The sequence below is a fragment of the Eumetopias jubatus genome, unplaced genomic scaffold (assembly GCF_037043125.1).
Source record: "Eumetopias jubatus isolate StellerSeaLion01/CBP00866 unplaced genomic scaffold, mEumJub1_p1.0 scaffold_6, whole genome shotgun sequence".
Taxonomy (NCBI): domain Eukaryota; kingdom Metazoa; phylum Chordata; class Mammalia; order Carnivora; family Otariidae; genus Eumetopias; species Eumetopias jubatus.
In genome coordinates this window covers 119,331,970-119,344,232 of record NW_028274812.1, presented here as the reverse complement: position 1 = coordinate 119,344,232, position 12,263 = coordinate 119,331,970, and the positions used below count along the sequence as shown (strand labels likewise).

At 39.6% G+C, this 12,263-nt stretch overlaps 1 protein-coding gene across 1 annotated transcript; it reads left to right on the top strand.

Annotated features, from left to right (window-relative positions):
* The first annotated feature begins 710 nt into the window (after positions 1–710).
* LOC114222222 (HLA class II histocompatibility antigen, DR alpha chain) lies at positions 711–4,598 on the top strand. Its single transcript, XM_028120644.1, has 5 exons — positions 711–863; positions 2,033–2,278; positions 2,737–3,018; positions 3,334–3,499; positions 4,187–4,598. The coding sequence occupies exons 1-4, from the start codon at positions 782–784 to the stop codon at positions 3,486–3,488; spliced, it is 765 nt and encodes a 254-aa protein (XP_027976445.1). The 5' UTR covers positions 711–781; the 3' UTR covers positions 3,489–3,499; positions 4,187–4,598.
* Positions 4,599–12,263: the final 7,665 nt, after the last annotated feature.

Here is a 12,263-nt window from a genome sequence, read left to right as displayed (position 1 = left end):
TGTCCCCAGCAGTCTGCTCCAATCTCTGGTCATATTTAAGATGGTAGGGATTACAGTCCACTGTTTCCAGGAACCACTACCTGTGGCGTCTCTACCATCTTTCCCCAGCTGGGGGAGTGTTGACACTCAGAGTTTCTCCTCTGATGTTCTCTCAGTATAGCACAGTGCCAGGGATGCCCCGCTCTTGGGTCAAGTTGGCCATCTGGGAGTCTAGGACAGTGGAGGACAAACCTAGAGCAGTAAGAAGCTTCTGACATGCAGCTCTGTCACCCACTGCTGCCAAGAATCAGGCATTCCCCATAGCAGGACAATTTGCCTTCTCTTTAGATGATTTATTATTCCTTATTTAAACTCCCCAGCTGTCACAGCACAAAGGAATGACCTGTTACTACCTCTCACTTTTGAATCTATCCATTCATTCTATCCTCACTATTAAGCTTCAAGTACATCTCTTTCTAGAACTTGGGCTGGGATGGGAGAGTGTGTGAGTGACTTCCCAACCTTCTCAAAAAGAGGATTTTCTGTGTTTTTATTTGGTTGCATGTTTATTTGATTGTTTAAGAACTTTACTTCTTTAATGAGTGAGGTAATTCTGTTCCTGAACCATTTAAAAAGCCCTTTCCTTAGTAACAGATGTGTCATCTCAGAAGTTCTTTCTGATTGGCTGGAGCTCAACTGATTTGAATTTTAATGTCAGATTCTATTCTCTTTTCTTCTAGTCTTGTCAGTTCTACCCCAGTCTTATGCTCTACTGACCCCCATTAAAGCCCCCAAGAAGAAAATGGCCATTAATGGACTCGTGGTGCTAGGATCTTTTATCATGGTTTTCCTGATGCGTCCTCAAGAATCCTGGGCTATCAAAGGTAGGTGCCGAGAGAAGCAAAACTAGGGATATAATCTCTTAGAGCATTGGAGAGATGAATGGTGGACATTTGCAAAACTGTCTTTGGAATGAAAGAAAAGTGTGACAGGTATTGTGTGGTTATAAATCTGAAAGTATAATAAACTGTAGTCTGGAGGAGTTTTGTCCTTACCACAAATTGAAGTCAGTCACGTTTAGTTTAGAGGAACAAAAACTGAGTTCTATATTGACTAATACCATTGACTTTGAGAGAAACCAGACTTGAGGTGGAAAATATGTTCTGAGAAGCATTAACAAGTTACTGTCTGGGCTTCAGTTTCTTTCTGGAAAATTAGTGCAATCAAAATTTTAAACCTCACAGAATTTTGTGGGGATTAAATGAGAAAAAAATATGAAAACTTCTCAGCTCCTGTACTTAGCTGAATGCACAGTAGTTGTTTTTTGGCATGTGAATCCTGTCAGCATATTTTGAGCACAGATATTATATTAAGGATCAGTATAGAGGAAAGTCCCCCAAAAGCAACAATCTACTCCAGGGAGGGGAAGTATGCTGATCAGGTATGCTGATATGAATTGCATTATATATATATGTATACATAGCAAATAATTCTGTTACATATGTAAAATTAATGTCATCTTGTATGCCATTTTTATCTCCATTGAACAAAAAGAGAGATTTCAAAATTTTGTTTGATTCCAAAGTCCTAAAGCCACCCTCTAAACAGTGTTTCCCTCTTCTGAGAGCTGCAGTACCCTGAGAGATCCCCTGGAATTAAGGCTGCAGTGTATTTAATGCCTGGGAAAATACACTGAGTGAGCAATTCTCTTTTGGGAGCTGCTGCTGGATTTCCAAAGAGGGGATCGTTTCTCAGCTAGTAACCTGGAGCCTAATAGCTTCACAAGACTCTGGGGTTTCCAGGCCTCACTTCTTTCAGTCCACGCCCTCTAACTCTGCCCCTTTACTTCTCCCCTGCCAGCTCTGTTCAACACGGATGTCCTGCACCTGAGTCTCATCTTCCTATTCCTCCCCACTCTCCATCACTCGTTCACTCATACAGCCCCACTCCATATCGTTCCCCCACACCCGCCCACATGTTTGTCTCACATCCTGGGTTCTTCTTCCTCTCCCTCTCCTGGTTCCAACTTTAACTCTCTTCCCTGCCTTTTCAGAGGACCATGTGATCATCCAGGCTGAGTTCTATCTGACCCCTGACCCATCAGGAGAGTTCATGTTTGACTTCGATGGTGATGAGATTTTCCACGTGGATATGGAGAAAAAGGAGACAGTGTGGCGGCTGGAAGAATTTGGACGTTTTGCCAGCTTTGAGGCCCAGGGTGCCTTGGCCAACATAGCTGTGGACAAAGCTAACCTGGACATCATGATAAAGCGCTCCAACCACACCCCGAACACCAATGGTACCTGCTGCGCTCCTAGACATGGGAATCGTAACTTTGAAGTAGATGCTTCAGCTTGTTGTGTTACATTATTGTAACTGACTTTCCCTCCCAGGGGCCCAGCCTTACCATAAGCAAGTCCCTACTTCTCATGCCACAGACTCAAGAACTTTACATGAGTTTGTTCCTTTCCTGATGTGCTCACATCTTGTCCCTGCCAACAACAGTCACTCACAGAGTCATTGCCCCAAATCTATGCTGGGGAAACTAGGAGTGAAATTATCTCTAGGACCTAAAATATCCTTCTATATATCTTATACCACAACACTGGCTCCAGTTCATGGGGGAGAGTATCAGAGATAGGTGTCTGAGACATGGCATAGATGCTCAGGGCAGAGTTTCCACTGCTTTTCCGCTTCGGTGGGAGGAAGAGGGGCCAGCCTAAGCAGGGAAGGCTAATTTCTGTCCTTTGTCCCCAGTACCTCCAGAGGTGACTGTGCTCTCAAACACCCCCGTGGAACTGGGAGAGCCCAACACCCTCATCTGTTTCATCGACAAGTTCTCCCCACCAGTGATCAATGTCACGTGGCTTCGAAATGGAAACCCTGTCACCACAGGAGTGTCTGAGACAGTCTTCCTGCCCAGGGAAGACCACCTATTCCGCAAGTTCCACTATCTCCCCTTCCTGCCCTCAGCCGACGATGTCTATGACTGCAAGGTGGAGCACTGGGGTTTGGACAAGCCTCTTCTCAAACACTGGGGTATGGACCATCCTTCAATCTCCTTTCTTTTGTGATTTCCTGCCATGATGCCTGTGTCTGGTGCTTTGGGACCCAGAGTCCCCTAACTCATCCATAACAATTGCTGCAATTCCTATTCCTTGCCTTCTCCCATTATTCAGCTCCCCACACTGTTCAATCTTCATTCCCTTAATTCATCATTCCTCTCATTCAGTTGATTAATAACTATTCTTTTGACTAAATACCCTACCTTTGGTTCTAAGTGCTACTCCATACCACAGTCATTACTTCCACAGTCATTACTTCCACACTATACTCTGTGTTATTTTTCCCCAGAGTTTGAAGCACCAACCCCTCTCCCAGAGACAAAAGAGAATGTGGTGTGTGCCCTGGGCCTGGTTGTGGGTCTGGTTGGCATCATTGTCGGGACCATCTTCATCATCAAGGGCACGCGCAAGGTCAATGCTGGTGAACGCCGAGGGCCTCTGTGAGGCACCTGCAGGTGGGTTTGATGTGGTCAGAAGAAGACATAGATGGAGTTATCCAAGGGTAGGAGACAGAGTGGGGAAAAGGAAGGATATGTGATGCCTTTAAAGGAAAATGATAGGGAAGTTATAGTTCTTGATTTACCTTTGCTAGGACAGAATCAGACATTAACATCATCTGGTATCCCAAAGCCTCAAGGTCCCATATTCCTTCCCATACATGTGCACCTACACCACAACTTCAATCTTGGAAATCATCTCCACTACCTAAGACCATTGTTTCACATCAGACTTTTGAATCAAGTGATCTAGGAAAGATTTGGGCACTTCCTGGTTTATGATTCCAGACACAGATCTTCAGTTCAGAAACATTCCCAGAGTTTGGCTCACTTAGGGTTAGGGCAGATTCACTTCAGGAAATGAAAATTCTTTGAAGGCCAATGCTGTTTTTGTTTCTCCAATCTGAAAAGTGGTGTTAAAACTTCTAAGAGGAGGTAAGCCATGGTCTGCTCATTCATGCTCATTTGGAGAGTAGGGGGTACAGTTCATGTTGGAAAGGTTGTATTTACTAGACAGAAATCAAATGAATATTTAGAGACTTTTCCAAAGTCAAAGGATTAAGGGAGAAGAGGAAGGAATCTGAAAAAAAAAGTGCTTTAAATACTCATCTTAGCTCTTTAGTAATTCTGTGTGTCCTGCTACAGGCAATGCAGTTTCCAAGAGAGAAGATCAATGAAGAAATTTGTGCTTCAATAGTTTTATAAACCTGGCAATACTCCAACTGTTCGCCTCACTGAAGGCAACCATTCTTCAGCATTTTCCAGCCCTTTACCTATTCTAAGAATGATGATGCCTTCCTGATCTGTCCAGACTCTGACATCTAGTTATTCCCAATTTGTTGCTCCTTCTTGGGTCTATTTTCCTCCATTTTCTACCATCATTTTAATATCACCAGGGAATGCCCCCCCGAATAGACCCCACAGGATCCTGTCTCTGCTATGGAACCTTGTGAATGTTCAATACAGACATCCCTTCTACACTTATTGCTTGGGTTTCTTCAAACTGTGATTGTGACTTTTTTGAACACAATAAACTGTTTGATGGGTCTGAGATTAATTTTTGGTATCTAAGCCTGTTTTTTACAGGGACTAGGGTTTAAATGTGATTCTTTCATCCTGAAATGTGTGAATGTTGAATATATGTGATAAGTTCTGTAAGTAATCAGAAATATTTAGGTTCATTAGGACTACACCTCTTTCATAGTATCTGCAATCAATCCAGTTGCTATGGTCCAGTCCCCCAATGGAAAACCCTAGAGTAGAGTTCATTTGTTGGGAGATCTCTATTTAGGATGGTTTCAGAATCTGGTTTTGGTTCTTGATCTCCAAGTCAATGATAATTCTAGATCCTTGGTAGAATGAATGTTAAAGCGTTGGGTTTAGCCACACATAATGAGTGAGACTGATGATGGGGAGCAGACAGGAGTGGTGTGAGGAGCAGAGTAGAGGAGGATTTATATATGTTATAGGATTTACATACCAATGACACCCACTCCAGGTTTAATGAAAAATAGGATTGGACACTGTGGATCACCATTACCCATTTTATTAACATGGTCTTGGATGCCTGTTTTATTACCAGAAGAATGGTTTGACTTATTCTTGGAACAACCTTGTATTGAATATGTATCTCTGGGTTGAAAAACCAAGTAAAAAATGGGAGGTTGGGCAGAACCTGACATTAAAATGGAATGAAAAAATGTTTGAAACACAGTGGGCTATTGCTCATTTATCTGTGAAACTATTACTTGAGATTTATTTCTAACTGGTTACCAGAGCCTACCCCAAACCATGAAGATCAATTATCCTGACAGTTAGATAGAGTGGCAAATAAAGGGTGTTGAATAGACATCAACTTGGGCTTCATCTTACTCTACATTTACTAGCTGTGTGTTCAGTGACACCTTGCTTAACTGAACTTACCTAATTCCTTTCATGGAAATACTGATGGCAGTTTTTACCACACTGAGTTATTATAAGAATTAAAGGAAAAATGCAAGAAGAGTAATCAGGTACCATACTCAGTGGTAATAGTATTGCAAAAATTATAAATTCCATTATTTTTTCGCAAAATTTCTACAACCTGATGATAAAAATCTCAGAAAAGTATAACCAAAGCAAGACATGAAGGGTGGCAGAATATGCCATCCCAAAATATGCTATTCTGGCATAAAGATTGTTTTGAGCTGATAAGGTGGTCTCAGGTAATAAAATTGCAGTAATCACTTGTTGGCTAAAGAAGGAGTCTGTGCCATAGCTGATACCTCCTTCTGCTTCTGGATCCACACCTCTGATATTACAGAAACTCAATTCAAGAAATTAACAAACAAGGCTTTTGGCTCAAACACACTAATACCAACTGCTCTGGTTCATGGGGGTCCTGACTTCCATCTCTAGGTATTCTCTTCCTGATAGTCATCATAAGCTGTGTTCTCTCAAGGGTCTCAAGCACATGCTCACATGGTCAGCAGTACATCAGATGGTCTCACTACTTGGAAAAGCAGAAATGACATGAACGGGGAGGTGCAAACAAACCTGAAGTTATAACCTATGAGTTTCACAGGGAAACCAGAACAACTTAATCCTGATGGTGACTGAGAGTGGCACTAATAGCAAATTTTTGGTCAAACACTCATGTGTGCGAGGATGACCAAAAGGGGAAAATTGTTGGAGTAATTTCCCTAGGAGGCCATTAGACTGAGATGGCTCTAACATCTTGGCAACTTACATAAGCAAACTGAAACCTGAGCCAGACTCAATTCCTGTAAGCGCACTGGTATCCCAGCAAAGTCACCAATAGCCAAATGGGCTTTCCAAGAAAGGCAAGTGAAGAGAATATAGCCAATCAGGTAATTTCCATGCTCTGCTTCTGCGTCTGCTCTGTCAAAGCCTGTCCCCTAGCTCCTGTCACACAACTTTTCACAATTTTCATGTTGGCACTGCCAGATTTGAATCATGTTCTCAAATAAACATTTGAAAATTGTCTTATGTCTCAGTTTACCTTTTAACACCTTAAAGGACTTACTAAAAAAGAACAAGTTTCTGTACTTATGGCTTAAAGAATCAAAGCCATGTCTTCAGAAATTTGAAAATAGGCACAGGTGTTTCTTTTATGTAGCTCCTATTTTTATTATAAAATAAATACATGTACAATAGAGAATACAATAAAACTCAGACACATGTGGAATAAAAAAGAAAACATCTATTTCCTCCCATATAAAAGACATGTTTTGAATACCTTTAAGAACCGTTTTAAGTTCCCAGAAAAATTGGGCAAAAAGTACAAAGTTCCCGAATTTCCACATCTTCCCCCGTGCTCCATATACAGTTTCTCTTATCATTAACATTTGTCATTACATTTGTTACAATTGATGAACCAAAACTGATACATTATTACTTGCTGATGTGCATAGCGGGATTAGGGTTCACTCTTAGTATTATACAGATCTCTATAGTTTGCCTTTTCCAGGATGTCATATAGTTGAAATCATACAGTAAGGGCTTTTCTAGTCTAAGATAATTCTTTCATGTAGCAATATGCATTTAAGGTTTTACCACATCTTTTCAAACTTAATAGCTTTTTTTTTAATTGCTGAATAATACTTCATTGTGTGGATGTTCCACAGTTGATCCATTCACCTGCCAAAGGACACCTTGCTTGTGTTTCCAAGTTTCACAATTATGAACAAAGCTGCTATAAACATTCCTGTGCCAGTTTTTGTGGGGACATATGTTTTCAATTCATTTGGCTACATACCTGTGAGTCTGATTGCTGGATTGTAAGGTTTGAGCATGTTTAGCTTTGTAAGAAATCACCACCATGTCTTCCAAAATAACTATCCCATTTTGCGTTACCACCAGCAAGGGATGAGATCCCCTATTGTATGCATCCTGGTTTGCTAGCATTTGGGGTTGTGAGGGTTCTCAATTTTAGCCAGAAGGCCACCTTTTAACAACTTTCTATTTTAATTACAGATTCATAAGAATTTGCAAAGAGAGTATAGAAAGACCCTGAAACAGTGTACACCTTTACCTAGTTTCCCCAAATGATTACATATTTTATAAAACTATAATACAATATCAAAACCAGGAAACATATTGGTGAAATGTGTGTGTGCAGTTGTACACCTATGTTTCCTCCCATGGGTACCTTTGTGTGACCACCACAGTCAAGCACAGAACTCTTCCATTACCACAGAGATCTCCCTCATGCTACCCTTTGTATTCACAACCACTTCCTTTTGGGCCCCATGACCCTCACACCTGACAACCACTAATCTGCTCTCCATCTCTATAATTGGTCATTTGGAGAATGTCAGAGAGATGGAATCATTCAGTACGGCACCTTCTGAGCTTGACCTTTTTCACTTAGCGTCATGCCCTTGAGATCCATCCAAGTAGTTGGGTGGATCCTCAGCTTGTTCCCTTTTATTGCTGAGAGTGTTCCGTGTTATGGGCACACCACAGCTTAACCATTCACCTACTGCAGAGCCTTTTGGTTGTTCCTGCTGTGAGCATTTTGTACAGTTTTATGTGAATGTGAGTTTTTATTTTTCTGACATAAAGGCCAAGAAATGTGATTCCTGGGTCAGGAGGTTAAGTGTATATTTAGTTTTTAGGAAACTGCCGAACTATCTTCCAGAGAGACTGCACCATTTCACATCCCTGTCAGTGCAGGAGACATCCAAGTTCTCTGCATTCTCATCATCATTTGCCCTTGTCACTATTTCATATTTTAGCTATTTCAATAGGTATGGAGTGATATCTCAGCATGTTCTTAATTTGCCTTTCCTAGTGGCTAGTGATGGTGAACACCATTCAATGAGCTGATCTGCCATGTGAATATTCTCTCTGATAAATGTCTCTTCATGTCTTTTGCCCATTTTGTAATTAGAGTAGTTGTGTGTGTGTGTGTGTGTGTGTTTACTGTGGAGTCCTGAGAGTTCTTTACAGATTCTAGACACAAGCTCTTTGTGATATTTTGGGTGTGCAAATATTTTCTCTTTGTATCTAAACTTTTCAGTCCCTCAACAGGATATTTTTCAAAATAAAAGTCTTTAATTTTGGTAAAGCCCAATTCATTGATGCCTTTCCTTTATGGATCATGCCCTTGATGTCATGTCTAAGAAGAACTCTTCACTAGACCCAAACATTTCACCCCAAAGATTTCTTCTTGTTTTCTTCTAAAAGTTTTATACTTTACATTTAAATTTCTGATTTCTAATGAGTGCATTTTTGTAAGAAGTGTGAGAATTGATCTCATTTTCCTTTTGCTTTTTTTTTCCTTTTCCTTTGATTTTGCTTGTGATTTGTTTTTACCTATGGATATCTATGTGTTTGCAAAGACTATCCATCCTCTATTGAGTTGCATTGCATCTTTATCAAAAATGAGTTAGTGTAGGGCTATTTCTGGATTCTCTATACTGTTCCTTCAGTCTATGTGCCCATCCCTCCACAGCACCCATTAGTCTTAATATCACAGGGGTATGAAAGTCTTCAATTTGGCTGGGTGGTTGTTCAACTTTATTTTTCTTTATCAAATTTAGATTTATCTATCCTAATTTCATTGGTATTTCATATACATTTTAGAATAACTGTATCTACAACTATTCAAAATTTTGCTGAGATTTGGATATTAATTGCATTAAACAGGGATATCAATTTGGGAGGAGACATCTTTACTATGTTCAGTTTTTCAGGTCATGCATATGGTAAGTCTCTCATTTAGATCTCCAATTTCTTTCTTTTTTTATTTTTTAAAGGTTTTAAAGATTTTATTTATTTATTTGAGAGAGTTTATTTATTTGAGAGAGAGAGCATGAGAGAGAACTCAAGCAGGGGAGTGGGGAGGGACAATTGGAGAGGGAGAAGCAGGCTCCCTGCTACGCAGAGAGCCTGATGTGGGCCTCAATCCCAAGACCCTGGGATCATGACCTGAGCCTAAGGCAGACACTTAACCGACTAAGCCAACCAGGTGCCCCTAATCTCTGATTTCTTTCATCAGCATTTCTGATTGAAGTCCTGTGCATGTTCTCTTAGAATTTTACTTTAGTTTTTCTGTGCTGCTTTTTTTTTTAATGATTATACATAGTGTTGTATTTTTAATTTTGTTTTACATTCTCAATTGATTTTTTTCTGTTGACCTTGAATCCTGCCTTCTTATTAGTTCTCTAGGGGGTTTTTTGAGTGTGTGTTTGGTGAGAGAGCAATTCCTTGGGATATTTTATGGAGACTATCACATCAAATGAGCATAAAGATAGTTTTATTTCTTCCTTTCTGACCTGCTTGTGTTCTGAACACCTCCTAAATTCACCCTGATGATGAAGGAGGTGTCCTCCACCCTAAATAGTATGAGATGGCTGAACACACAATACCCAACATGGGCAGATGAGATTGATAGTAGTTTGCGACACGTACTCACAGCCTGAGGGAGAAGGACACTGCATTCAATGCAGGGCCCCATGAGGGCTGCAGTCAGGAACACAGTGAATCATCAGGGCTGTGAGAGGCAGGTTATGTAGGTGCAAGAAGGTAAGATGCCCCTTGGCCCCTACAGGAGATGCTATTTGTTTGTTTGAAAGTTCCATGGGCGAGCAGGGAACTGAAGCCCTCAGGTTGGGGATCAGGTGGCGTGCAGCTTTTCAGGCTGATAAGTAGTTGAGTGGAAGTCTTTCCTTCTGGGTTGGGAAAAGATACCTGGTATAACTAGGGGCACTCATGCATATGCTTTTGGTGGCCCTTTTGAGGCTTTGCCACAGTAGTTAGTGCTTTCTGTCTTATTGATGGCAAGGACTAGAGGAGCGCTCAAATGAAAGGTTTTGAGAGAAAGAACACTTTGGTAAAACCCCCGGTAAATCTTGAATGCTCCTTAAGATGAACCTAGAAATCCTCAGTGAGGGAAGTCAGAAGAAAGGTTTTTAGAGGATAATAGAGGATGAATTATTAAATGGCCAAACAAGGGACTTTTAAACTACCTAAATAGTCTATTTGCACATCTAATTTGAGAAAGCTGCTCATTAAATTAAACAACCTGAGTGACATAGTGACAAAATTGAGTTCAAAGATATATCACCTCCTTCATATTTCCTACTACTCTACCTTCTTCTTATCTTTTAAATGAGATTCCAGGGATCGAGACAAAAAATCAGAATCCTCCTTCTCCTCACCAGGCTAAGGCAATGATGGCTCTGAGGTCAAAAGCTGGCCAGAGTGGAAGCTGATATTCAGAGCCTGTTAGGAATTTCTTTGGAGGCCTCCTCCCCAAGTTCACATTAGAACTATGTACCCAGAGGGAGAGAAGCAAATTGAAGGAAAGTGGTCAGATGGACGGATCAGCCTATGACGACTTTTAAGTTGCAACCCAATTCCTTGAGAGATTGAAAGCAACCTTTACCTCAAAAAAGAAAACATCTTTGCAAAACATGAAATATGGGCCCAGAAACAAGTCAAAGTCCTTCAGCCTCTCTGGGAACTCTTATCTAAACCATTCTCTGTTCCTCAGCCTGAAGGAAAAAGAACTCTCAGGAGGGGGATGGGGTTGTTGCCAAAAGATGTGTGGAAGCTTTTAAAAATACAAATGATCAGAGAGATCATAAAACCTAGCTGAGTAAGAATTTCCAGAACTAATGGAAAAACTGCATTACACCAGCACTAGAATTAGTAACCTTGCTCAAAATCTAACCCACAGCTTCCAGGAGGTTACTTGTCAGGGATAAATACACAAGGATAAATCTTAACTATTAAGCTCTTTACATCTGTGTTTATATATGTGCTATAAATATGAGATATTGTTCTACCTCTGGATGTTATTGATAAAATTAATTTGTGTAATAGCTCTATTCAGTTGGTTTGAAGACAAGCATTTATAAGAATTAGGTGTTCTAAAACCCAGAAAGATAGAAAATAATCCAAATATTTCTCAAGGTCATATGCTCCAGAAAAATATTCACTATTAAAGCTAATTTAAGGCTATTGGTTTAATTAAGATAGACATGCCTTCACTTTCATAAGCATTACAATTAAAACATTTATTCTGACTTCATTTACCTAAGTCAAGTAAATTAATATGCTTTCTGTTACAAATGTTTTTTGTTAATATAGCTCCAGAGAATGAGTAACTTTGATATCTTATAAAGTTTTTATGGGTAATCTAAGCATAATTATAAAGAATAAGTAAATTAAATCAATGTAAATAAGATTTCAAAAATTGTAGGTAAACCTTTAAATACCTTCCAAAGTCTTTGTTAACCTAAAACTTTGAAGTTTGCTAGGTTAAATGATAAAGTGGGTTAAATCTTTTGGATATCCAAGTCTTTTCCAAATAAGATAAAATACTGAAGCATTGATTTTTAAACATAGGTTTATCTACTTTTTTCTTATTACAGAGAAGATAAAGATAAATTGGGATCCTTAGTAAACATGTTTTATGCTCTATTGGAAGATAGTAAAATAAAGAAGCACATGTTTCTGGATATTGTGAAATATATTTAAAAATTGGCCAATCTAGAGAATTCTGATGTCACAGACAGTTTACAGATGCTTACTACTTAGTTTTCATGAAAAATTAAGGTTTCTGAGCACTAAGAATACTAACAAAAATAATAAAATGACTAGAAATAACAAAGAAAACATCTCTGTGTCCAAAGAGAATAAGATGGATTCTCCTGGGAAGAAAATTATGAGAGATAGAGATGCATTTGTTGAAGGAAAAGAAAGTAATTTT

Bases quoted from the DNA above. Each gene is read 5' to 3' on its own strand.
- LOC114222222 (XM_028120644.1), top strand. From the start codon at position 782: ATGGCCATTAATGGACTCGTGGTGCTAGGATCTTTTATCATGGTTTTC. The intron at 864-2,032 runs GTAGGTGCCGAG...CTGCCTTTTCAG, and splicing joins AGAATCCTGGGCTATCAAAG to AGGACCATGTGATCATCCAG. The intron at 2,279-2,736 runs GTACCTGCTGCG...CTTTGTCCCCAG, and splicing joins CCACACCCCGAACACCAATG to TACCTCCAGAGGTGACTGTG.